Here is a 26,896-nt window from a genome sequence, read left to right on the forward strand (position 1 = left end):
CCTTCTGTACAACACTTGTCATGTGTCCTTCTGTACAACACTTGTCATGGGTCCTTCTGTACAACACTTGTCATGTGTCCTTCTGTACAACACTTGTCATGTGTCCTTCTGTACAACACTTGTCATGTGTCCTTCTGTACAACACTTGTCATGTGTCCTTCTGTACAACACTTGTCATGTGTCCTTCTGTACAACACTTGTCATGTGTCCTTCTGTACAACAGTTGTCATGTGTCCTTCTGTACAACACTTGTCATGTGTCCTTCTGTACAACACTTGTCATGTGTCCTTCTGTACAACACTTGTCATGTGTCCTTCTGTACAACACTTGTGAGTGGTGTCTTGTGTGACTGTGAAGTTTATGAGAGAGAAACAGATCATTACGTAGCGAGACCAACTGAAAGGAGACTTGAGACAATAGATCTCTGGACGGTATGGAGACACACAGGGCTGTCAGTCCCATATGTTAAAGCCATAGATCTCTGGACGGTATGGAGACACACAGGGCTGTCAGTCCCATATGTTAAAGCCATAGGTCTCTGGAGGGTATGGAGACACACAGGGCTGTCAGTCCCATATGTTAAAGCCTAGGTCTCTGGAGGGTATGGAGACACACAGGGCTGTCAGTCCCATTATGTTACAGCCATAGATCTCTGGAGGGTATGGAGACACACAGGACTGTCAGTCCCATTATGTTACAGCCATTAGACTGAGACCATCAGAGCCATCAGAGCAGAAACACCCAACACCCCATCTGTTATGTCCCAGGACCACTAAAGGCCAGCTGTTGTTGCCAGGGGATTTAAGGTGGCTCTGCAGCTCTGTGTCTCTATCCACTTCATGTGTTTTGAGTTTGGAAAACTATCTCACTGGGAGGCACGGGCCAAACGAAATGAAATGGATCCTGAAGAGCTGAGCCAAGACTTCAACATGTTACCGAAGGCAGGGGGGGGGGACTGTGTGTGAGAGAGAGAGAGGCAGGGGGAGGCAGGGACTGTGTGTGAGAGAGAGAGAGGCAGGGGGAGGCAGGGACTGTGTGTGAGAGAGAGAGGCAGGGGGGGGGGGGGGCAGGGACTGTGTGTGAGAGAGAGAGAGGCAGGGGGAGGCAGGGACTGTGTGTGAGAGAGAGAGCGGCAGGGGGAGGCAGGGACTGTGTGTGAGGGAGAGAGAGGCAGGGGGAGGCAGGGACTGTGTGAGACAGAGAGGCAGGGGGAGGCAGGGACTGTGTGTGAGAGAGAGAGGCAGGGACTGTGTGAGAGAGAGAGGCAGGGGGAGGCAGGGACTGTGTGTGAGAGAGAGAGAGGCAGGGGGAGGCAGGGACTGTGTGTGAGAGAGAGAGAGGCAGGGGGAGGCAGGGACTGTGTGTGAGAGAGAGAGAAGCAGGCGGAGGCAGGGACTGTGTTTGAGAGAGAGGTAGGGGGAGGCAGGGACTGTGTGTGAGAGAGAGAGGGGCAGAGGGAGGCAGGGACTGTGTGTGAGAGAGAGAGGGGCAGGGGGAGGCAGGGACTGTGTGTGTGAGAGAGAGAGGCAGGGGGAGGCAGGGACTGTGTGTGAGAGAGAGGTAGGGGGAGGCAGGGACTGTGTGTGTGAGAGAGAGAGGCAGGGGGAGGCAGGGACTGTGTGTGAGAGAGAGAGAGAGAGGCAGGGGGAGGCAGGGACTGTGTGTGAGAGTGAGAGAGGCAGGGGGAGGCAGGGATTGAGACAGGAACGGTGTGTGTGTGTGATGGGACAAATGTGTGTGTGTGTGTGTGTGTGTGGGCGGCCTGTGTGTGTGTGATGGGACAAATGTCAATGTCTCTCTACTCTAACACCCTGAATACTGGTGATATAATGTCCTGCTAACCAGGACCATGAGACAACAGACTGTCCTGGCTATTCACACACACCTTGCTGTGGTATAGGACAGACAGACAGACAGGAAACATCTAGAGATGATGAGAAACATCTAGAAACATCTAGAGACGACGAGAAACATCTAGAGACGACGAGAAACATCTAGAGACCACGAGAAACATCTAGAGACCACGAGAAACATCTAGAAACGACGAGAAACATCTAGAGACCACGAGAAACATCTAGAGACGACGAGAAACATCTAGAGACGACGAGAAACAACTAGAGACAACGAGAAACATCTAGAGACGACGAGAAACATCTAGAGACGACGAGAAACAACTAGAGACGATGAGAAACATCTAGAGACGACGAGAAACATTAGAGACGACGAGAAACATCTAGAGACGACGAGAAACATCTAGAGACGACGAGAAACATCTAGAGACCAAGAGAAACATCTAGAAACATCTAGAGACGACGAGAAACATCTAGAGACGACGAGAAACATCTAGAGACGACGAGAAACATCTAGAGATGACGAGAAACATCTAGAGACCAAGAGAAACATCTAGAGACGACGAGAAACATCTAGAGACGACGAGAAACATCTAGAGACGACGAGAAACATCTAGAGACGATGAGAAACATCTAGAGATGACGAGAAACATCTAGAGATGACGAGAAACATCTAGAGACGACGAGAAACATCTAGAGACGATGAGAAACATCTACGTCTCAGTGGGTCTCCATGACCATCAGCCTGGGTCAGACTAGGAGGAAACGTCTCAGTGGGTCTCCATGACCATCAGCCTGGGTCAGACTAGGAGGAAACGTCTCAGTGGGTCGCCATGACCATCAGCCTGGGTCAGACTAGGAGGAAACGTCTCAGTGGGTCTCCATGACCATCAGCCTGGGTCAGACTAGGAGGAAACGTCTCAGTGGGTCTCCATGACCATCAGCCTGGGTCAGACTAGGAGGAAACGTCTCAGTGGGTCTCCATGACCATCAGCCTGGGTAGTGGACTCTGCACCAAGAGGACATGGTGTTTATAGTCAACAACAGAATCACTTAGTGATAGATCTCATTTCGACAGGCGAGATGTCAGAACCCCACAGCTAAAGAGCTGTCATCCTCCTCCAACCAGGGATTAGCTTTCATAGAAAACACAACTCTCTGTCCCCTTCTCTCTCTCTCTCTCTCTCTCTCTCTCTCTCTCTCTCTCTCTCTCTCTCTCTCTCTCTCTCTCTCTCTCTCTCTCTCTCTCTCTCTCTCTCTCTCTCTCTCTCTCTCTCTCTCTCTCTCTCTCTCTCTCTCTCTCTCTCTCTCTCTCTCTCTCTCTCTCCCTCCCTCCCTCCCTCCCTCCCTCCCTCCCTCCCTCCCTCTCTCTCTCTTCCTCCCTCTCTCTCTCTCCCTCCCCCTCCCTCTCTCTCCCTCCCCCTCCCTCCATCTCTCTCTCCCTCCCCCTCCCTCCATCTCTCTCCCCCTCTCTCTCTTCCTCTCTCTCTCTCTCTCTCTCTCTCTCTCGTCGTTTTTCCATTGTTTTCCATGCTGAGTGTTTTGAAACTGTGTTTATAAAAGGCAACACATCAAAAATGGATGAAAGCTGAAAAGCTGTTGAAAATCAGCGCGGGCCACAGCGTCTAGAATGTTCTCACTGCGGAGTTATGTAGATTTGAGTAAACAAGTGCAAATTGTTGAGGTTTTAATTCAAATATTTGACACTCATTTTATCTGAAGTAACCCGATATAACATCTGGGAAGCAGATGGGTTTAAAAGCCCAGAGAAACTCCCCCCAGCCCCCCCCCCCAGAGAAACTCTGTCCTCCCCTGTTCCCTCCCTCCCTCCCTCCCCAGAGAAACTCTGTCCTCCCCCCAGAGAAACTCTGTCCTTACCCCCCCCCCCCCCCCCCCCCAGAGAAACTCTGTCCCCCCCCAGAGAAACTCTGTCCTCCCCCGTTCCCTCCCTCCCCCCCAGAGAAACTCTGTCCTCCCCCGTTCCCAAACCTCCCCCCTAGAGAAACTCTGTCCTCCCCCATTCCCTCACTCTCCCCCCAGAGAAACTCTGTCCTCCCCCCCCAGAGAAACTCTGTCCTCCCCCATTCCCTCACTCTCCCCCCAGAGAAACTCTGTCCTCCCCCCTCCCCAGAGAAACTCTGTCCTCCCCTGTTCCCTCCCTCCCTCCCTCCCCAGAGGAACTCTGTCCTCCCCCGTTCCCTCCCTCCCCCCCAGAGAAACTCTGTCCTCCCCCGTTCCCAAACCTCCCCCCTAGAGAAACTCTGTCCTCCCCCGTTCCCAAACCTCCCCCCCAGAGAAACTCTGTCCTCCCCCCCAGAGAAACTCTGTCCTCCCCTGTTCCCTCCCAACCCCGACCATAACGTGTCAGTGTGTTGTAACAGAACTCTCTGGTTCTGGTACCGACCATAACGTGTCAGTGTGTTGTAACAGTAACAGAACTATCTGGTTCTGGTACCGACCATAACGTGTCAGTGTGTTGTAACAGAACTCTCTGGTTCTGGTACCGACCATAACGTGTCAGTGTGTTGAACAGTAACAGAACTCTCTGGTTCCGGTACCGGTTCCGGTACCGACCATAACCGGGACAGGTCTTCTTGATGTACATGACACCAAAGCAGCCGTTGTTCTTGGCGGTCGGTGGTTTACGTGCGTACGGAGAAACGGAAAGGGGATCTGAGAGACTTGCTGCTCTGGCTTCTTGTCTCAACACAGCTTAGGGAGGAAACCCTGACAAACCTTCTGGAAACATCAAAACACCACATGGTGATGAACAAACAATATAAACAGCAGGAACAGAGAGGTTTAGTCAGAGAGGTTTAGTCAGAGGTTTAGTCAGAGAGGTTTAGTCAGAGAGGTCTGGTCAGAGAGATTTAGTCAGAGAGGTTTAGTCAGAGAGGTTTGGTCAGAGAGGTTTGGTCAGAGAGGTTTAGTCAGAGAGGTTTAGTCAGAGAGGTTTGGTCAGAGAGGTTTAGTCAGAGAGGTTTAGTCAGAGAGGTTTAGTCAGAGAGGTTTGGTCAGAGAGGTTTAGTCAGAGAGGTTTAGTCAGAGAGGTTTGGTCAGAGAGGTTTGGTCAGAGAGGTTTAGTCAGAGAGGTTTGGTCAGAGAGGTTTGGTCAGAGAGGTTTGGTCAGAGAGGTTTAGTCAGAGAGGTTTAGTCAGAGAGGTTTGGTCAGAGAGGTTTAGTCAGAGAGGTTTAGTCAGAGAGGTTTAGTCAGAGAGGTTTGGTCAGAGAGGTTTAGTCAGAGAGGTTTAGTCAGAGAGGTTTGGTCAGAGAGGTTTAGTCAGAGGTTTAGTCAGAGAGGTTTAGTCAGAGAGGTTTAGTCAGAGAGGTTTAGTCAGAGAGGTTTAGTCAGAGAGGTTTAGTCAGAGAGGTTTAGTCAGACAGGTTTAGTCAGAGAGGTTTAGTCAGAGAGGTTTAGTCAGAGAGGTTTAGTCAGAGAGGTTTAGTCAGAGAGATTTAGTCAGAGAGATTAGTCAGAGAGATTTAGTCAGAGAGGTTTAGTCAGAGAGATCTGGTCAGAGAGGTTTAGTCAGAGACATTTAGTCAGAGAGGTTTAGTCAGAGAGGTTTAGTCAAAGAGGTTTAGTCAGAGGTTTAGTCAGAGAGGTTTAGTCAGAGAGGTCTGGTCAGAGAGGTTTAATCAGAGAGGTTTAGTCAGAGAGGTTTAGTCAGAGGTTTAGTCAGAGGTTTAGTCAGAGAGGTTTAGTCAGAGAGGTTTAGTCAGAGAGGTCCGGTCAGAGAGGTTTAGTCAGAGAGGTTTAGTCAGAGAGGTTTAGTCAGAGAGGTTTAGTCAGAGAGGTTTAGTCAGAGAGATCTGGTCAGAGAGGTTCAGTCAGAGACATTTAGTCAGAGAGGTTTAGTCAGAGAGGTTTAGTCAAAGAGGTTTAGTCAGAGGTTTAGTCAGAGAGGTTTAGTCAGAGAGGTCTGGTCAGAGAGGTTTAATCAGAGAGGTTTAGTCAGAGAGGTTTAGTCAGAGGTTTAGTCAGAGGTTTAGTCAGAGAGGTTTAGTCAGAGAGGTTTAGTCAGAGAGGTCCGGTCAGAGAGGTTTAGTCAGAGAGGTTTAGTCAGAGAGGTTTAGTCAGAGAGATCTGGTCAGAGAGGTTCAGTCAGAGACATTTAGTCAGAGAGGTTTAGTCAGAGCGGTTTAGTCAAAGAGGTTTAGTCAGAGGTTTAGTCAGAGAGGTTTAGTCAGAGAGGTCTGGTCAGAGAGGTTTAATCAGAGAGGTTTAGTCAGAGAGGTTTAGTCAGAGGTTTAGTCAGAGAGGTTTAGTCAGAGAGGTTTAGTCAGAGAGGTTTAGTCAGAGAGATCTGGTCAGAGAGGTTCAGTCAGAGACATTTAGTCAGAGAGGTTTAGTCAGAGCGGTTTAGTCAAAGAGGTTTAGTCAGAGGTTTAGTCAGAGAGGTTTAGTCAGAGAGGTCTGGTCAGAGAGGTTTAATCAGAGAGGTTTAGTCAGAGAGGTTTAGTCAGAGGTTTAGTCAGAGAGGTTTAGTCAGAGAGGTTTAGTCAGAGAGGTCTGCTCAGAGAGGTTTAGTCAGAGAGGTTTAGTCAGAGAGGTTTAGTCAGAGAGGTTTAGTCAGAGAGGTTTAGTCAGAGAGGTTTGGTCAGAGAGGTTTAGTCAGAGAGGTTTAGTCAGAGAGATTTAGTCAGAGAGATTTGGTCAGAGAGGTTTAGTCAGAGAGGTTTAGTCAGAGAGGTCCGGTCAGAGAGGTTTAGTCAGAGAGGTTTAGTCAGAGAGGTTTAGTCAGAGGTTTAGTCAGAGAGGTCCGGTCAGAGAGGTTTAGTCAGAGAGGTCCGGTCAGAGAGGTTTAGTCAGAGAGGTTTAGTCAGAGAGGTTTGGTCAGAGAGGTTTAGACAGAGAGGTTTAGTCAGAGAGGTCCGGTCAGGACTGATCTGAGAACATGATCCTAACTGTTAAGAGAGGTTCAGCCCTCTGGTCTCAGTATTGGAGGACACAGGAACTAGAGTCCGAAATATCACCCTATTCCCGATAAAGTGCACTACTTTAGACCAGAGTCCTATGGGGTAGGGCACTTCTTTAGACCAGAGCCCTATGGGGTAGGGCACTACTTTAGACCAGAGCCCTATGGGACAGGGCACTACTTTAGACCAGAGCCCTATGGGGTAGGGCACTAATTTAGACCAGAGCCCTATGGGACAGGGCACTACTTTAGACCAGAGCCCTATGGGGTAGGGCACTACTTTAGACCAGAGCCCTATGGGACAGGGCACTTCTTTAGACCAGAGCCCTATGGGACAGGGCACTACTTTAGACCAGAGCCCTATGGGACAGGGCCCTACTTTAGACCAGAGCCCTATGGGGTAGGGCACTAATTTAGACCAGAGCCCTATGGGACAGGGCACTACTTTAGACCAGAGCCCTATGGGGTAGGGCACTAATTCAGACCAGAGCCCTATGGGACAGGGCACTACTTTAGACCAGAGCCCTATGGGACAGGGCACTTCTTTAGACCAGAGCCCTATGGGACAGGGCACTACTTTAGACCAGAGCCCTATGGGGTAGGGCACTACTTTAGACCAGAGCCCTATGGGACAGGGCACTACTTTAGACCAGAGCCCTATGGGGGTAGGGCACTACTTTAGACCAGAGCCCTATGGGACAGGGCACTACTTTAGACCAGAGCTCTATGGGGTAGGGCACTAATTTAGACCAGAACCCTATGGGGTAGGGCACTAATTTAGACCAGAGCCCTATGGGGTAGGGCACTAATTTAGACCAGAGCCCTATGGGGAAGGGCACTAATTTAGACCAGAGCTCTATGGGGTAGGGCACTAATTTAGACCAGAGCCCTATGGGGTAGGGCACTAATTTAGACCAGAGCTCTATGGGGTAGGGCACTAATTTAGACCAGAGCCCTATGGGGTAGGGCACTAATTTAGACCAGAGCCCTATGGGGTAGGGCACTAATTTAGACCAGAGCCCTATGGGGTAGGGCACTAATTTAGACCAGAGCCCTATGGGGTAGGGCACTAATTTAGACCAGAGCCCTATGGGGTAGGGCACTAATTTAGACCAGAGCCCTATGGGGTAGGGCACTAATTTAGACCAGAGCCCTATGGGGTAGGGCACTACTTTAGACCAGAGCCCTATGGGGTAGGGCACTACTTTAGACCAGAGCCCTATGGGGTAGGGCACTACTTTAGACCAGAGCCCTATGGGGTAGGGCACTACGTAGTGAAGAAGGTGCCATTTGGGAAACAGATAATATCTTGCCTGACCAGGAACAGGTCATTCCTCCATGGTAACGTTGTGGTTACGGATCGGAGAACACAACAGTGATGCATCATGGTCTGTTTCCTGTGTTCTATTCAGGAGGACTTTGTTGTGGCGAAACAAAACCACAGAGACCTTTAACTTCCCAGCTACGCCTCACCCAGGTCACATGACAGGGGCTTGGACTCTACAAATCTTTCATTGAGAGTATTTTAACCTCTTGTGTTGTTTGGTGGTTTGGTAGCACCGCTGTCAGACAGAGAAATATGTTGAGAAGGATTATAGCCACAGACAGCAAGGTACTAGGAGTCAGACAGACAGGCTTGATGAGATCTTTAAGGGCCCTCAGCAAGGTACTAGGAGACAGACAGACAGGCTTGATGAGATCTTTAAGGTCAGGGCCCTCACCAAGGTACTAGGAGTCAGACAGACAGGCTTGATGAGATCTTTAAGGGCCCTCAGCAAGGTACTAGGAGACAGACAGACAGGCTTGATGAGATCTTTAAGGGCCCTCAGCAAGGTACTAGGAGACAGACAGACAGGCTTGATGAGATCTTTAAGGGCCCTCAGCAAGGCACTAGGAGACAGACAGACAGGCTTGATGAGATCTTTAAGGGCCCTCAGCAAGGTACTAGGAGACAGACAGACAGGCTTGATGAGATCTTTAAGGGCCCTCAGCAAGGTACTAGGAGACAGACAGACAGGCTTGATGAGATCTTTAAGGGCCCTCAGCAAGGTACTAGGAGACAGACAGACAGGCTTGATGAGATCGTTAAGGGCCCTCAGCAAGGTACTAGGAGACAGACAGACAGGCTTGATGATATCTTTAAGGGCCCTCAGCAAGGCACTAGGAGACAAACAGACAGGCTTGATGAGATCTTTAAGGGCCCTCAGCAAGGCACTAGGAGACAGACAGGCTTGATGAGATCTTTAAGGGCCCTCAGCAAGGCACTAGGAGTCAGACAGACAGGCTTGATGAGATCTTTAAGGGCCCTCAGCAAGGCACTAGGAGTCAGACAGACAGGCTTGATGAGATCTTTAAGGTCAGGGCCCTCAGCAAGGTACTAGGAGACAGACAGACAGGCTTGATGAGATCTTTAAAGGCCCTCAGCAAGGCACTAGGAGACAGACAGACAGGATTGATGAGATCTTTAAGGGCCCTCAGCAAGGAACTAGGAAACAGACAGACAGGCTTGATGAGATCTTTAAGGTCAGGGCCCTCACCAAGGTACTAGGAGACAGACAGACAGGCTTGATGAGATCTTTAAGGGCCCTCAGAAAAGTACTAGGAGACAGACAGACAGGCTTGATGAGATCGTTAAGGGCCCTCAGCAAGGTACTAGGAAACAGACAGACAGGCTTGATGAGATCTTTAAGGTCAGGGCCCTCAGCAAGGTACTAGGAGACAGACAGACAGGCTTGATGAGATCTTTAAGGGCCCTCAGCAAGGTACTAGGAGACAGACAGGCTTGATGAGATCTTTAAGGGCCCTCAGCAAGGTACTAGGAGACAGACAGACAGGCTTGATGAGATCTTTAAGGGCCCTCAGCAAGGCACTAGGAGACAGACAGACAGGCTTGATGAGATCTTTAAGGGCCCTCACCAAGGTACTAGGAGACAGACAGACAGGCTTGATGAGATCTTTAAGGGCCCTCATTAAGGCACTAGGAGACAGACAGACAGGCTTGATGAGATATTTAAGGTCAGGGCCCTCACCAAGGTACTAGGAGACAGACAGACAGGCTTGATGAGAACTTTAAGGGCCCTCAGCAAGGTACTAGGAGACAGACAGACAGGCTTGATGAGATCTTTAAGATCAGGGCCCTCAGCAAGGCACTAGGAAACAGACAGACAGGCTTGATGAGATCTTTAAGATCAGGTCAGACCCCCCCCCCCTGTACCTGGACAGTAAACTACTCGTGCAGGTATAGGGCAGCCCCCCCCCCCCCCTGTACCTGGACAGTAAACTACTCCCCTCTAGGTGCAGGTATAGGCTGGCCCCTTGCCTACGGGAAAAACAAGACAATAATTTGTGTGATATCTCTCCTAACCAGCTGGTTAATGTCACTAAGGTGTGATATCTCTCCTAACCAGCTGTACTGGGACTTCACTTCCCAGGTGCCTCGAGGTGTAGTCCTCATAGAACTGTACTGCGACTTCACTTCCCAGGTGCCTCAAGGTGTAGTCCTCATAGAACTGTACTGGGACTTCACTTCCCAGGTGCCTCGAGGTGTAGTCCTCATAGAACTGTACTGGGACTTCACTTCCCAGGTGCCTCGAGGCGTAGTCCTCATAGAGCAGAGGTAGAGGAACCTGAGCTGCCCCTGAGACAATAATATGAACTGGGAGTAATCCTGGGATCTAAGTTGAATGTGAATACAGGGGCTATATAGACAGAGGTTACTCTGAGAGAGAGAAAGAGAAGAGAGGAGGGGGAGAGAAAGGGGGGAGAAGAGAAGAGAGGAGAGGGGGAGAACGGGGGGAGAGAAAGAAGGAGAAGAGGGGGAGAGAAGAGAAGAGAGGGGGGAAGGGGGAGAGAAGAGAGGGAGAGAAAGAAGGAGAAGAGGGGGAGAGAAGAGAGGGAGAGAAAGAAGGAGAAGAGGGGGAGAGAAGAGAAGAGAGGGGGGAGGGGGGAGAGAAGAGAGGGAGAGAAAGAAGGAGAAGAGGGGGAGAGAAGAGAAGAGAGGGGGGAAGGGGGGAGAGAAGAGAGGGAGAGAAAGAGAGAGGGGGAGAGAAGAGAGGGGGGGATAAAGAAGGAGAAGAAGGGAGAGGAGAGAAGAGAGGGGGAGAGAAGAGCGAGGGGGAGAGAGAAGTGTGAGGGAGGAGAAGAGAGAGGGTTGAAGTGCGAGTGGGGTGATGAGAGAGGGGGAGCTGCATTTTTCAACTGTAAAAAGACAACAGGGAAGGTAAATGTTTAAAGCTCTCACCGTCTAGCTTGGGCCCAGTCTTCATGTTCATGGTACCCTTCATAGCCGACACCGACCAGGACAGGCTGGGCCGGGCAGGGTGCGACTCCGTCTCCATGACAACCACGATCTGGGCGGTGCGGAGGGACACCTTGTGGAAGGGTGCCAGGGATCTTAGGGAGCTGAGGTGGGAGGGGTCGGGACGATGGGGAGAGGAGGACGAGGTCCTACTGGGGGAGGAATGAGGGGTGGAGGGGGGTTTGGGAGTCTCCCAGTAGTGATGAGGTAGGACCCTCCTCAGGTAGGCCTTGGTCTGCTCCAGTTTCACCAGCGTAGGGTTCACCTTCAGGGGCCGGGACAGCTCCACGTTCAGCTCCGCTGGACGAACAGAAGACAGAGTTACCGTAAAACTAAATATTAACAGAAGACAGAGTTAACGTAATACTAAATATTAATAGAAGACAGAGTTACCGTAATACTAAATATTAACAGGAGACAGAGTTACCGTAATACTAAATATTAATAGAAGACAGAGTTACCGTAAAACTAAATATTAACAGAAGACAGAGTTACCGTAATACTAAATATTAATAGAAGACAGAGTTACCGTAATACTAAATATTAATAGAAGACAGAGTTACCGTAATACTAAATATTAATAGAAGACAGAGTTACCGTAATACTAAATATTAACAGGAGACAGAGTTACCGTAATACTAAATATTAACAGGAGACAGAGTTACCGTAATACTAAATATTAATAGAAGACAGAGTTACCGTAAAACTAAATATTAACAGAAGACAGAGTTACCGTAATACTAAATATTAATAGAAGACAGAGTTACCGTAATACTAAATATTAATAGAAGACAGAGTTACCGTAATACTAAATATTAATAGAAGACAGAGTTACCGTAATACTAAATATTAACAGGAGACAGAGTTACCGTAATACTGAATATTAACAGAAGACAGAGTTACCGTAATACAACATATTAACAGGAGAGAGACAGAAGACAGAGTTACCGTAATCCTAAATATTAACAGAAGAACTTTAGGTTTTATGTTCCTTGTGGAAATTAGCCACATTGAGAGTTGCTGAGCTCTAAGCAGGTCAGTTTAGGTGGAGAGATAGTGGAGGGAGATCTGTCCTAAGAGGAGGTGTCAGTATAGGTGGAGAGAGAGTAGAGGGAGATCTGTCCTAAGAGGAGGTGTCAGTTTAGGTGGAGAGATAGTGGAGGGAGATCTGTCCTAAGAGGAGGTGTCAGTATAGGTGGAGAGAGAGTAGAGGGAGATCTGTCCTAAGAGGAGGTGTCAGTTTAGGTGGAGAGATAGTGGAGGGAGATCTGTCCTACGAGGAGGTGTCAGTTTAGGTGGAGAGAGAGTAGAGGGATATCTGTCCTACGAGGAGGTGTCAGTTTAGGTGGAGAGATAGTGGAGGGAGATCTGTCCTACGAGGAGGTGTCAGTTTAGGTGGAGAGAGAGTAGAGGGATATCTGTCCTTAGAGGAGGTGCCAGTTTATGTGGAGAGATAGTGGAGGGAGATCTGTCCTACGAGGAGGTGTCAGTATAGGTGGAGAGAGAGTAGAGGGAGATCTGTCCTAAGAGGAGGTGTCAGTTTAGGTGGAGAGATAGTGGAGGGAGATCTGTCCTAAGAGGAGGTGTCAGTATAGGTGGAGAGAGAGTAGAGGGAGATCTGTCCTAAGAGGAGGTGTCAGTTTAGGTGGAGAGATAGTGGAGGGAGATCTGTCCTACGAGGAGGTGTCAGTTTAGGTGGAGAGAGAGTAGAGGGATATCTGTCCTACGAGGAGGTGTCAGTTTAGGTGGAGAGAGAGTAGAGGGATATCTGTCCTTAGAGGAGGTGCCAGTTTATGTGGAGAGATAGTATAGGGAGATCTGTCAAAGTGATATAAACATGCCTTTATAGAAACACAACCAGGTGTGATAAACACATAACTTTGGAGTGATAGATGTGCCGAAGATGAATGTGCATGTAGAGATACTGGGGTGCAAAGGAGCAAAACAATAACAATATGGGGATGAGGTAGTTGGATGGGCTATTTACAGATGGGCTATGCAGTGAACTGTGAGCCCCTCTGACAGCTGGTGCTTAAAGTTAGAGAGGGAGATATAAGTCTCCAGCTTCAGTGATTTTTGCAATTCCTTCCAGTCATTGGCAGCAGAGAACTGGAAGGAAAGGCGGCCAAAGTAGGAATTGGCTTTGGGGGTGACCAGTGAGATATACCAGCGAATGCTACGGGTGGGTGCTGCTATGGTGACCAGTGAGCTGAGATAAGGCAGACAACACATGTAGCCTGGAGGAGAGGAAGAGGAGGAGGAGGGGGAAAAGGGAGGATGAGGAGGATATGGAGGGAGGGGAGGGGGGGATACTGCCATTCACCCCAGTGGAAGAGGAGATGGGGGAGAGGGAGGTGAGGTTTAGAGGGGGATACTGCCATTCACCCCAGTGGAAGAGGATATGGGGGAGAGGGAGGTGAGGGAGAGGGAGGATGAGGTTTATAGGGGGATACTGTCATTCACCCCAGTGGAAGAGGAGATGGGGGAGAGGGAGGTGAGGGAGATGGGGGAGAGGGAGGTGAGATTTAGACCCCCAGAAAGGAGGAATCTGCTTTACAATGTAGCTTATATCATTTCCAGTTCAATTACTAGCAGGAAAGTTTCCAGCTGTGAAATAAATCGCTCATGTGCTGTTACTCCTGTACTCTCTCTCCTCCTGTCCTCTCTCTCCTCCTGTACTCTCTCTCCTCCTGTCCTCTCTCTCCTCTCTCTCCTCCTGTACTCTCTCTCCTCCTGTCCTCTCTCTCCTCTCTCTCCTCCTGTACTCTCTCTCCTCCTGTACTCTCTCCTCTCTCTCCTACTGTACTCTCTCTCCTCTCTCTCCTCATGTACTCTCTCTCCTCCTGTCCTCTCTCTCCTCCTGTACTCTCTCTCCTCCTGTACTCTCTCTCCTCTCTCTGGCCAGCTCAATGGTACCACCAACTGGCCAGCTCAATGGTACCACCAACCGGGCCAGGCCAGCTCAATGGTACCACCAACCGGGCCAGCCTAGCATAATGGCACCACCAACCGGGCCAGCCCAGCTCAATGGCACCATAAACCGGCCAGCCCAGCTCAATGGCACCATAAACCGGCCAGCCCAGCTCAATGGCACCACATACCGTCCAGCTCAATGGTACCAACAACCGGGCAGCTCAATGGTACCACCAACCGGGCAGCTCAATGGTACCACTAACTGGGCCAGCACAGCTCAATGGTACCACCAACCGGGCCAGCCCAGCTCAATGGTACCACCAACCGGGCTATCCCAGCTCAATGGTACCACCAACCGGGCCAGCCCAGCTCAATGGTACCACCAAAAAGGCCAGCCCAGCTCAATGGTACCACCAACTGGCTAGCTCAATGGTACCACCAACTGGCCAGCTCAATGGTACCACCAACCGGGCCAGGCCAGCTCAATGGTACCACCAACCGGGCCAGCCCAGCATAATGGCACCCCCAACCGGGCCAGCCCAGCGCAACGGCACCATAAACCGGCCAGCTCAATGGTACCACCAACTGGGCAGCTCAATGGTACCACCAACCGGGCCAGCCCAGCTCAATGGTACCACCAACCGGGCAGCTCAATGGCACCACCAACCGGGCCAGCCCAGCTCAATGGTACCACCAACCGGGCCAGGCCAGCTCAATAGCAACAACCTAACCTTTATAGGAGCAGGCTAATGCTCTGCACAGGATACCACCACTCTGATTCTTTACACCCAGCTCCTATAGAATCATCTGGAAGTCCAGTCAGGAGATACCACCTCTCTGACTCTATACACCCAGCTCCTATAGAATCATCTGGAAGTCCAGCCAGAAGATACCACCTCTCTGACTCTATACACCCAGCTCCTATAGAATCATCTGGAAGTCCAGCCAGAAGATACCACCTCTCTGACTCTTTCCACCCAGCTCCTATAGAATCATCTGGAAGTCCAGCCAGAAGATACCACCTCTCTGACTCTTTTCACCCAGCTCCTATAGAATCATCTGGAAGTCCAGCCAGAAGATACCACCTCTCTGACTCTTTACACCCAGCTCCTATAGAATCATCTGGAAGTCCAGCCAGAAGATACCACCTCTCTGACTCTTTCCACCCAGCTCCTATAGAATCATCTGGAAGTCCAGCCAGAAGATACCACCTCTCTGACTCTTTTCACCCAGCTCCTATAGAATCATCTGGAAGTCCAGCCAGAAGATACCACCTCTCTGACTCTTTACACCCAGCTCCTATAGAATCATCTGGAAGTCCAGCCAGAAGATACCACCTCTCTGACTCTATACACCCAGCTCCTATAGAATCATCTGGAAGTCCAGCCAGAAGATACCACCTCTCTGACTCTTTCCACCCAGCTCCTATAGAATCATCTGGAAGTCCAGCCAGAAGATACCACCTCTCTGACTCTATACACCCAGCTCCTATAGAATCATCTGGAAGTACAGCCAGAAGATACCACCTCTCTGACTCTATACACCCAGCTCCTATAGAATCATCTGGAAGTCCAGCCAGAAGATACCACCTCTCTGACTCTATACACCCAGCTCCTATAGAATCATCTGGAAGTCCAGCCAGAAGATACCACCTCTCTAACTCTTTTCACCCAGCTCCTATAGAATCATCTGGAAGTCCAGCCAGAAGATACCACCTCTCTGACTCTATACACCCAGCTCCTATAGAATCATCTGGAAGTCCAGCCAGAAGATACCACCTCTCTGACTCTATACACCCAGCTCATATAGAATCATCTGGAAGTCCAGCCAGAAGATACCACCTCTCTGACTCTATACACCCAGCTCCTATAGAATCATCTGGAAGTCCAGCCAGAAGATACCACCTCTCTGACTCTATACACCCAGCTCCTATAGAATCATCTGGAAGTCCAGCCAGAAGATACCACCTCTCTGACTCTTTCCACCCAGCTCCTATAGAATCATCTGGAAGTCCAGCCAGAAGATACCACCTCTCTGACTCTTTCCACCCAGCTCCTATAGAATCATCTGGAAGTCCAGCCAGAAGATACCACCTCTCTGACTCTTTCCACCCAGCTCCTATAGAATCATCTGGAAGTCTGACTCTGACTCTTTCCACCCAGCTCCTATAGAATCATCTGGAAGTCCAGTCAACTCTTACCCCCTACTTACTAACACGTTTAACTTTTAGCCTTCAAAGGTAGCCTCTGTAAGCTCATCGTGTGCTGAGAGAGAGGGGGGGAAAGGCAGCGCACGGAAATCTGGATTAATGAAAGAAAGATGGTGGTCCTTCCGTCATGTTCGTTGGGACATCTAAAGAAGGCCTTGTCCAGGAGGGACGTTCCTTCACTTCTCACGCAGGTGTTTTGATGAGGAACACCCTGCCTTTCCATCAAACACAAAGTGGTGCTTTTAACCCAGCCGAGGACTGTCAGTGGTGCTTTAACCCAGCCGAGGACTGTCAGTGGTGCTTTAACCCAGCCGAGGACTGTCAGTGGTGCTTTAACCCAGCCGAGGACTGTCAGTGGTGCTTTTAACCCAGCCAAGGACTGTCAGTGGTGCTTTAACCCAGCCGAGGACTGTCAGTGGTGCTTTAACCCAGCCGAGGACTGTCAGTGGTGCTTTTAACCCAGCCGAGGACTGTCAGTGGCGCTTTAACCCAGCCGAGGACTGTCAGTGGTTCTTTAACCAGAGGACTGTCAGTGGTGCTTTAACCAGCCGAGGACTGTCAGTGGTGCTTTAACCCAGCCGAGGACTGTCAGTGGTTCTTTAACCAGAGGACTGTCAGTGGTGCTTTAACCAGAGGACTGTCAGTGGTGCTTTAACCAGCCGAGGACTGTCAGTGGTGCTTTAACCCAGCCGAGGACTGTCAGTGGTTCTTTAACCAGAGGACTGTCAGTGGTTCTTTAACCAGAGGACTGTCAGTGGTGCTTTAACCAGAGGACTGTCAGTGGTGCTTTAACCAGAGGACTGTCAGTGGTGCTTTAACCCAGCCGAGGACTGTCAGTGGTTCATTAACCAGAGGACTGTTAGTGGTTCTTTAACCAGAGGACTGTCAGTGGTGCTTTAACCAGAGGACTGTCAGTGGTGCTTTAACCAGCCGAGGACTGTCAGTGGTGCTTTAACCCAGCCGAGGACTGTCAGTGGTTCATTAACCAGAGGACTGTTAGTGGTTCCCCTCCCACTCTCCCTCCCTCCCCCTCCCCCCTCTCTCTCTCCCTCCCCCCCTCTCCCTCTCTCTCCAACTGGTAGCTGTTACTTCTCCAACCTCCTGTCATTGACCCTTTCACACAAGAGAAGGACGCAGAAAGACGGAGAGCAGGACTGTTTCCTGGGTCCTCCAGGGCAGACAGAAGACTGTCAGGAAGAGAAGAAGAAGGCAGAGGGGGATTGTTTCCTCAGGAAGAGAAGAAGAAGGCAGAGGGGGACTGTTTCCTCAGGAAGAGAAGAAGGCAGAGGGAGACTGTTTCCTCAGGAAGAGAAGAAGAAGGCAGAGGGGGACTGTTTCCCCAGGAAGAGAAGAAGAAGGCAGAGGGGGACTGTTTCCTCAGGAAGAGAAGAAGAAGGCAGAGGGGGGTTGTTTCCTCAGGAAGAGAAGAAGAAGGCAGAGAGGGACTGTTTCCTCAGGAAGAGAAGAAGAAGGCAGAGGGGGACTGTTTCCTCAGGAAGAGAAGAAGGCAGAGGGAGACTGTTTCCTCAGGAAGAGAAGAAGAAGGCAGAGGGGGACTGTTTCCTCAGGAAGAGAAGAAGAAGGCAGAGGGGGACTGTTTCCTCAGGAAGAGAAGAAGAAGGCAGAGGGGGACTGTTTCCTCAGGAAGAGAAGAAGAAGGCAGAGGGGGACTGTTTCCTCAGGAAGAGAAGAAGAAGGCAGAGAGGGACTGTTTCCTCAGGAAGAGAAGAAGAAGGCAGAGAGGGACTGTTTCCTCAGGAAGAGAAGAAGAAGGCAGAGGGGGATGGTTTCCTCAGGAAGAGAAGAAGAAGGCAGAGGGGGAGTGTTTCCTGGGTCCTCCAGGTCAGACAGAAGACTGTCAGGAAGAGAAGAAGAAGGCAGAGGGGGACGGTTTCCTCAGGAAGAGAAGAAGAAGGCAGAGGGGGACTGTTTCCTCAGGAAGAGAAGAAGAAGGCAGAGGGGGACGGTTTCCTCAGGAAGAGAAGAAGAAGGCAGAGGGGGATTGAAGAGGAGAGGGCTGGTCCAGCCTTGAACCCTCCCTCGCTGCAGCTGCCTTCCTCTGTGTGTGTGTGTGTGTGTCTGTGTCTGTGTGTGTGTGTGTGTGTGTGTGTGTCTGTGTGTGTGTGTGTGTGTGTGTGATGAGCAGACCACAGCAAGGCGAGGGTCAGATCTGAAACCTCATCCCGTTTACATCCCAGTACACACACACACACACACACACACACACACACACACACACACACACACACACACACACACACACACACGTTACTTGTGTTCCCTCTCTGCAGGTTCCATCCTTGGCAGGGGAGCTGTGATTGGTCCGTGTGCTCTCAGTAAATGTCTGGCAGCTTGCTGTAAACACAGGGAACTGCTCTCCTCTGACTGTGGTCTCCATCTGGTCTGATGGACGCTCACCTCGTTAAACAGCATCAAATCAGAGCGGCCTTAGGGAACACTACCTGGAGGGAGTCCTCAATGGAGCCCTATTCCCTATATAGTGCACTACTTTAGACCAGGGCCCTATTCCCTATATAGTGCACTACTTTAGACCAGGGCCCTATTCCCTATATAGTGCACTACTTTAGACCAGGGCCCTATTCCCTATATAGTGCACTACTTTAGACCAGGGCCCTATTCCCTCTATAGTGCACTACTTTAGACCAGGGCCCTATTCCCTCTATAGTGCACTACTTTAGACCAGGGCCCTATTCCCTCTATAGTGCACTACTTTAGACCAGGGCCCTATTCCCTATGTAGTGCACTACTTTAGACCAGAGCCCTATTCCCTATATAGAGCACTACTTTAGACCAGGGCCCTATTCCCTATGTAGTGCACTACTTTAGACCAGGGCCCTATTCCCTATGTAGTGCACTACTTTAGACCAGGGCCCTATTCCCTATATAGTGCACTACTTTAGACCAGAGCCCTATTCCCTATATAGTGCACTACTTTAGACCAGGGCCCTATTCCCTATGTAGTGCACTACTTTAGACCAGGGCCCTATTCCCTATGTAGAGCACTACTTTAGACCAGGGCCCTATTCCCTATATAGTGCACTACTTTAGACCAGAGCCCTATTCCCTATATAGTGCACTACTTTAGACCAGAGCCCTATTCCCTATATAGTGCACTACTTTAGACCAGAGCCCTATTCCCTATATAGTGCACTACTTTAGACCAGGGCCCTATTCCCTATATAGTGCACTACTTTAGACCAGGGCCCTATTCCCTATGTAGTGCACTACTTTAGACCAGAGCCCTATTCCCTATATAGTGCACTACTTTAGACCAGGGCCCTATTCCCTATATAGAGCACTACTTTAGACTTTATTTAACTAGTGAAGTCATTTAAAACAAATTCTTATTTACAATGACGGCCTACAATGACGGGGAACAGTGGGTTAACTGGTCTAGGAACAGTGGGTTAACTGGTCTAGGAACAGTGGGTTAACTGGTCTAGGAACAGTGGGTTAACTGGTCTAGGAACAGTGGGGTTAACTGGTCTAGGAACAGTGGGTTAACTGGTCTCGGAACAGTGGGTTAACTGGTCTAGGAACAGTGGGTTAACTGGTCTAGGAACAGTGGGTTAACTGGTCTAGGAACAGTGGGTTAACTGGTCTAGGAACAGTGGGTTAACTGGTCTAGGAACAGTGGGTTAACTGGTCTAGGAACAGTGGGTTAACTGGTCTAGGAACAGTGGGTTAACTGGTCTAGGAACAGTGGGTTAACTGGTCTAGGAACAGTGGGTTAACTGGTCTAGGAACAGTGGGTTAACTGGTCTAGGAACAGTGGGTTAACTGGTCTAGGAACAGTGGGTTAACTGGTCTAGGAACAGTGGGTTAACTGGTCTAGGAACAGTGGGTTAACTGGTCTAGGAACAGTGGGTTAACTGGTCTCGGAACAGTGGGTTAACTGGTCTAGGAACAGTGGGTTAACTGGTCTAGGAACAGTGGGTTAACTGGTCTAGGAACAGTGGGTTAACTGGTCTAGGAACAGGGGGTTAACTAACTGGTCTAGGAACAGTGGGTTAACTGGTCTAGGAACAGTGGGTTAACTGGTCTAGGATCAGTGGGTTAACTGGTCTAGGAACAGTGGGTTAACTGGTCTAGGAACAGTGGGTTAACTGGTCTAGGAACAGTGGGTTAACTGGTCTAGGAACAGTGGGTTAACTGGTCTAGGAACAGGGGGTTAACTAACTGGTCTAGGAACAGTGGGTTAACTGGTCTAGGAACAGTAGGTTAACTGGTCTAGGAACAGTGGGTTAACTGGTCTAGGAACAGTGGGTTAACTGGTCTAGGAACAGTGGGTTAACTGGTCTAGGAACAGTGGGTTAACTGGTCTAGGAACAGTGGGTTAACTGGTCTAGGAACAGTGGGTTAACTGGTCTAGGAACAGTGGGGTTAACTGGTCTAGGAACAGTGGGTTAACTGGTCTAGGAACAGTGGGTTAACTGGTCTAGGAACAGTGGGTTAACTGGTCTAGGAACAGTGGGTTAACTGGTCTAGGAACAGTGGGTTAACTGGTCTAGGAACAGTGGGTTAACTGGTCTAGGAACAGTGGGTTAACTGGCCTAGGAACAGTGGGTTAACTGGCCTAGGAACAGTGGGTTAACTGGTCTAGGAACAGTGGGTTAACTGGTCTAGGAACAGTGGGTTAACTGGTCTAGGAACAGGGGGTTAACTAACTGGTCTAGGAACAGTGGGTTAACTGGTCTAGGAACAGTAGGTTAACTGGTCTAGGAACAGTGGGTTAACTGGTCTAGGAACAGTGGGTTAACTGGCCTAGGAACAGTGGGTTAACTGGCCTAGGAACAGTGGGTTAACTGGTATAGGAACAGTGGGTTAACTGGCCTAGGAACAGTGGGTTAACTGGCCTAGGAACAGTGGGTTAACTGGTCTAGGAACAGTGGGTTAACTGGCCTAGGAACAGTGGGTTAACTGGTATAGGAACAGTGGGTTAACTGGTCTAGGAACAGTGGGTTAACTGGTCTAGGAACAGTGGGTTAACTGGCCTAGGAACAGTGGGTTAACTGGTCTAGGAACAGTGGGTTAACTGCCTTGTTCAGGGGCAGAACGACAGATCTGTACCTTGTCAGCTCGGGGGTTTGAACTAGAAACCTTACAAGTCCAAGAACATCAACTGAGAATCAGCTGTATGAATCAAGGTTAGAGGACATGACAGAAATACGCTCAGCACAGACAGGATGTGAACTGACAGGGTTTGTACGCTCGTGTGTGTGTGTGTGTGTGTGTGGTGTGTGTGTAGTGTGGGAGAGACATCCCACAGAGAGACATCCCACAGAGAGACATCCCATCCCACAGAGAGACATCCCACAGAGAGACATCCCATCCCACAGAGAGATATCCCAGAGAGAGACATCACACCGAGAGATATCCTACAGAGAGACATCCCACATAGAGACATCCCATCCCACAGAGAGACATCCCACAGAGAGACATCCCACAGAGAGACATCCCATCCCACATAGAGACATCCCACAGAGAGACATTCCAGAGAGACATCCCAGAGAGACATCCCATCCCCCAGAGAGACATCTCAGAAAGACATCCCACAGAGAGACATTCCCCAGCGGTCAACATCTCCCCTGACAGGAGCTGAGAACTGAAGCTTTGAACCTGAGACTGACTGTGTGTAGAGTGTGTGTACTGTAGAGTGTGTGTACTGTAGGGTGTGTGTACTGTAGGGTGTACTGTAGGGTGTACTGTAGGGTGTGTGTAGAGTGTGTGTATTGTAGGGTATACTGTAGGGTGTGTGTAGGGTGTGTGTAGAGTGTGTGAGTCCTCACCTGGTCCACTGAGGAAGTCTCTGATCTGCAGACAGGCCAGAGGAGGGGGAACACCTGTCTGACTGTCAGACTCTCCTGATACTGTCTGGACCCACAACACACTGTAGTCTAATACCTCTGGGAGAGACTTCCCTGGATCTGGAGAGGGGAGGGTGGGGGGGGGGGGGGGGAGAGGGGGAGGGGAGAGGAGGGGGGAGAGGGAGGTGGGGAGGGGAGAGGGGAGAGGAGGGGAGGAGGGGAGGGGAGAGGGGAGGGGGGGGAGAGGGAGGAGAGGAGGGGGGAGGGGAGAGGAGGGGGGAGGGGGGGGGAGAGGGAGGAGAGGAGGGGGGGAGAGGGAGGAGAGGAGGGGGGAGGGGAGGGAGAGGGAGGAGGGGGAGGGGAGGGAGAGGGAGGAGGGAAGGGGGGAGGGGGGGAGAGGGAGAGGGAGGAGGGGGGAGGGGAGGGAGAGGGAGGAGGGAGAGGGAGGAGGGGGGAGTAGAGGGAGATGGAGGAGGGAGAGGGAGGAGAGGAGGGAGAGGGAGGAGAGGAGGGGGGAGGAGAGTAGAGGAGGGGGGAGGAGACGAGGGAGGAGGGGGGGGGGGGAGGGGGGAGAGGAGGGGGGAGGAGAGGAGGGAGGAGGGGGGGGGAGGAGAGGGGAGGGCAGGGGGAGGGAGGGAGATGAGATTTTGTAAATGATTGAGACACATCAAGATCTACAGCAGAGTGAAGTCTCCCTCCACTCACCCAGACACTTATAGTCAGAGGAGACTCCCCTCAGAGACACATCAAGATCTACAGCAGATGAAGTCTCCCTCCACTCACCCAGACACTTATAGTCAGAGGAGACTCCCCTCAGAGACACATCAAGATCTACACCAGATGAAGTCTCCCTCCACTCACCCAGACACTTATAGTCAGAGGAGACTCCCCTCAGAGACACATCAAGATCTACAGCAGATGAAGTCTCCCTCCACTCACCCAGACACTTATAGTCAGAGGAGACTCCCCTCAGAGACACATCAAGATCTACAGCAGAGTGAAGTCTCCCTCCACTCACCCAGACACTTATAGTCAGAGGAGACTCCCCTCAGAGACACATCAAGATCTACAGCAGATGAAGTCTCCCTCCACTCACCCAGACACTTATAGTCAGAGGAGACTCCCCTCAGAGACACATCAAGATCTACACCAGATGAAGTCTCCCTCCACTCACCCAGACACTTATAGTCAGAGGAGACTCCCCTCAGAGACACATCAAGATCTACAGCAGATGAAGTCTCCCTCCACTCACCCAGACACTTATAGTCAGAGGAGACTCCCCTCAGAGACACATCAAGATCTACAGCAGAGTGAAGTCTCCCTCCACTCACCCAGACACTTATAGTCAGAGGAGACTCCCCTCAGAGACACATCAAGATCTACAGCAGATGAAGTCTCCCTCCACTCACCCAGACACTTATAGTCAGAGGAGACTCCCCTCAGAGACACATCAAGATCTACACCAGATGAAGTCTCCCTCCACTCACCCAGACACTTATAGTCAGAGGAGACTCCCATCAGAGACACATCAAGATCTACAGCAGATGAAGTCTCCCTCCACTCACCCAGACACTTATAGTCAGAGGAGACTCCCCTCAGAGACACATCAAGATCTACAGCAGAGTGAAGTCTCCCTCCACTCACCCAGACACTTATAGTCAGAGGAGACTCCCCTCAGAGACACATCAAGATCTACAGCAGATGAAGTCTCCCTCCACTCACCCAGACACTTATAGTCAGAGGAGACTCCCCTCAGAGACACATCAAGATCTACAGCAGAGTGAAGTCTCCCTCCACTCACCCAGACACTTATAGTCAGAGGAGACTCCCCTCAGAGACACATCAAGATCTACAGCAGAGTGAAGTCTCCCTCCACTCACCCAGACACTTATAGTCAGAGGAGACTCCCCTCAGAGACACATCGAACACAGACACGTCCATCCTCTGTTTACGGTGGTGACAGCTGAGCAGGGCCGACGGCTGGACCACCTGAAGGTACAGTAGAGGCTCCAGGACCCGGTCTCCAGCCCCTCTCCTCCCAGGCTGCCTCACGATGGTGACCCCCAGGGCCTGGCGGGCCGAGGAGCGGCTGGGGGCGGGCAGGGAGTCCAGGAAGAGGAGGGAACCGCGGGGCTCCTGGGGAACGGTGTTACTGTTCAGGAGGTCCTCTGCTGTCAGGCCTGACAGAGGGACCAGGGTAGGAGGGCCTGGGTTGGGGGAGGAGGAGGAGGTAGGGATGGTGTCTGGCTGGTTCAGGGCACTCTTCCCTGTCGGCCCGTCTCCATCCTTCTTCTCCGGCGAGGCGGGGGGGGTCTTGGCTAGAGTGGAGCAGGCGTAGGTCATGAGAGAGAGTTTACTCGCGGTCAGGAAGACGTCGAAGGGGACGAAGGAGAGGTTCTTGACGACGGTGGACTTCCTGGAGGGTCTGGCGATGCGGTGGTGGGAGCCTCCACTCTGCTGCTCCATCTGGACGATACGGATCCTGGCGCTGTCGCTGCCGAACCCACTGTCCTGGACGCCGCTGCGACTGGACGATGAGTCCACACCGCAAGGCCCCGCCGAGGAACTACACTGCTGCTCCCCACGATGCACCTGGGGGGGGGGACGGAGACAGACAGAATTCTGCTAAAATATCCTCTGTGTACAACGTAGAACACCAAATAATGCATGCAGAGCAGAATTAGGCCGATACCCACTAATTATCAAAATCCAGAAAAGAGCCGTTAAATTCTACAACCACCTAAAAGGAAGTGATTCACAAACCTTCCATAACAAAGCCATCACCTACAGAGAGATGAACCTGGAGAAGAGTCCCCTAAGCAAGCTGGTCCTGGGGCTCTGTTCACAAACACAAACACACCCCACAGAGCCCCAGGACAGCAACACAATTAGACCCAACCAAATCATGAGAAAACAAAAAGATAATTACTTGACACATTGGAAAGAATTAACAAAAAAACAGAGCAAACTAGAATGCTATTTGGCCCTAAACAGAGAGTACACAGCGGCAGAATACCTGTCCACTGTGACAGACCCAAACTTAAGGAAAGCTTTGACTATGTACAGACTCAGTGAGCATAGCCTTGCTATTGAGAAAGGCCGCCGTAGGCAGACCTGGCTCTCAAGAGAAGACAGGCTATGTGCTCACTGCCCACAAAATGAGGTGGAAACTGAGCTGCACTTCCTAACCTCCTGCCCAATGTATGACCATATTAGAGAGACATATTTCCCTCAGATTACACAGATCCACAAACAATTCGAAAACAAATCCAATTTTGAAAAACTCCCATATCTACTGGGTGAAATTCCACAGTGTGACTTGAATTGACAGACAGACAGACAGACAGACTCACTGGAGAAGATATATCTACTCAGGTAGACAGACAGACAGACAGACAGACAGACAGACAGACAGACAGACAGACAGACAGACAGACAGAGACACACACAGACAGACAGACAGACAGACAGACAGACAGACAGACAGACAGACAGACAGACAGACAGACAGACAGACAGAGACACACACAGACAGACACACAGACAGACAGACAGACAGACAGACAGACAGACAGAGACACACACACAGACAGACAGACAGACAGACAGACAGACAGACAGACAGACAGACAGACAGAGACACACACAGACAGACAGACAGACAGACAGACAGACAGACAGACAGACAGACAGACAGACAGTTGAAATACAGAGGACAGTCAACAGGGATCTGATGAACATTAACATGACAATTCAATAACAATGAAAGTGGATTTAATAAATAGTTTATAACACAAAAACATGTTTTCTACATCGTTAAGCAGTGCCGTGACATCACAGAACCGATCCGACCCAAACGGAGAGGCTCTTCGTTAAGCAATATTAAACTCTCTGTGGGGATAGAAGTGGAGACGGCTGCCATGACAGATGACCGAAAACCAATGAGAATAAGTCCCGAGCTTCTATGTCTTGGCTTTAATACACATCATCCAGACAGGACATCTTTACCAAATCAGTCACATGGTCAGGAAGTGGGCTTTGGTTCCCAGGAGACACAAAGAAAGACAGATGAATGTTACCGACAAAATCATCTATCAGGGACAACTGGTAGACCTGCTTCAGCCACTACAGTGTCACGACGCCCACGAAGAGACCAGGAAGCTGTACTCAACGCCCACGAAGAGACCAGGATGCTGTACTCTTCGCCCACGAAGAGACCAGGAAGCTGTACTCAACATACACGAAGAGACCAGGAAGCTGTACTCAACGCCCACGAAGAGACCAGGAAGCTGTACTCAACGCACACGAAGAGACCAGGAAGCTACTCAACACCCACGAAGAGACCAGGAAGCTGTACTCAACGCCCACGAAGAGACCAGGAAGCTGTACTCAACGCACACAAAGAGACCAGGAAGCTGTACTCAACGCACACGAAGAGACCAGGAAGCTGTACTCAACGCACACGAAGAGACCAGGAAGCTGTACTCAACGCCCACGAAGAGACCAGGAAGCTGTACTCAACGCACACGAAGAGACCAGGAAGCTGTACTCAACGCACACGAAGAGACCAGGAAGCTGTACTCAACGCACACGAAGAGACCAGGAAGCTGTACTCAACGCCCACGAAGAGACCAGGAAGCTGTACTCAACGCACACGAAGAGACCAGGAAGCTGTACTCAACGCCCACGAAGAGACCAGGAAGCTGTACTCAACGCCCACGAAGAGACCAGGAAGCTGTACTCAACGCCCACGAAGAGACCAGGATGCTGTACTCTTCGCCCACGAAGAGACCAGGATGCTGTACTCAACGCACACGAAGAGACCAGGAAGCTGTACTCAACGCCCACGAAGAGACCAGGAAGCTGTACTCAACGCCCAC

At 50.6% G+C, this 26,896-nt stretch overlaps 1 protein-coding gene across 6 annotated transcripts in view; it reads right to left on the reverse strand.

Moving 5' to 3' along the window:
* Positions 1–26,896, reverse strand: part of LOC110513475 (vacuolar protein sorting-associated protein 13B) — an 818,772-nt gene that overhangs the window by 164,620 nt on the left and 627,256 nt on the right. For all 6 annotated transcript variants that reach the window (XM_036938036.1, XM_036938048.1, XM_036938043.1 and 3 more), the window contains exons 35-37: positions 23,897–24,608; positions 21,999–22,136; positions 11,010–11,366 (exon numbers count right to left, since the gene is read on the reverse strand). In XM_036938036.1, the coding sequence (XP_036793931.1) occupies positions 11,010–11,366; positions 21,999–22,136; positions 23,897–24,608 (1,207 nt within the window). The remainder of the gene's footprint in view (positions 1–11,009; positions 11,367–21,998; positions 22,137–23,896; positions 24,609–26,896) is intronic.

The sequence above is a fragment of the Oncorhynchus mykiss genome, chromosome 2 (assembly GCF_013265735.2).
Source record: "Oncorhynchus mykiss isolate Arlee chromosome 2, USDA_OmykA_1.1, whole genome shotgun sequence".
In the NCBI taxonomy this organism is placed as follows: Eukaryota; Metazoa; Chordata; class Actinopteri; order Salmoniformes; family Salmonidae; genus Oncorhynchus; species Oncorhynchus mykiss.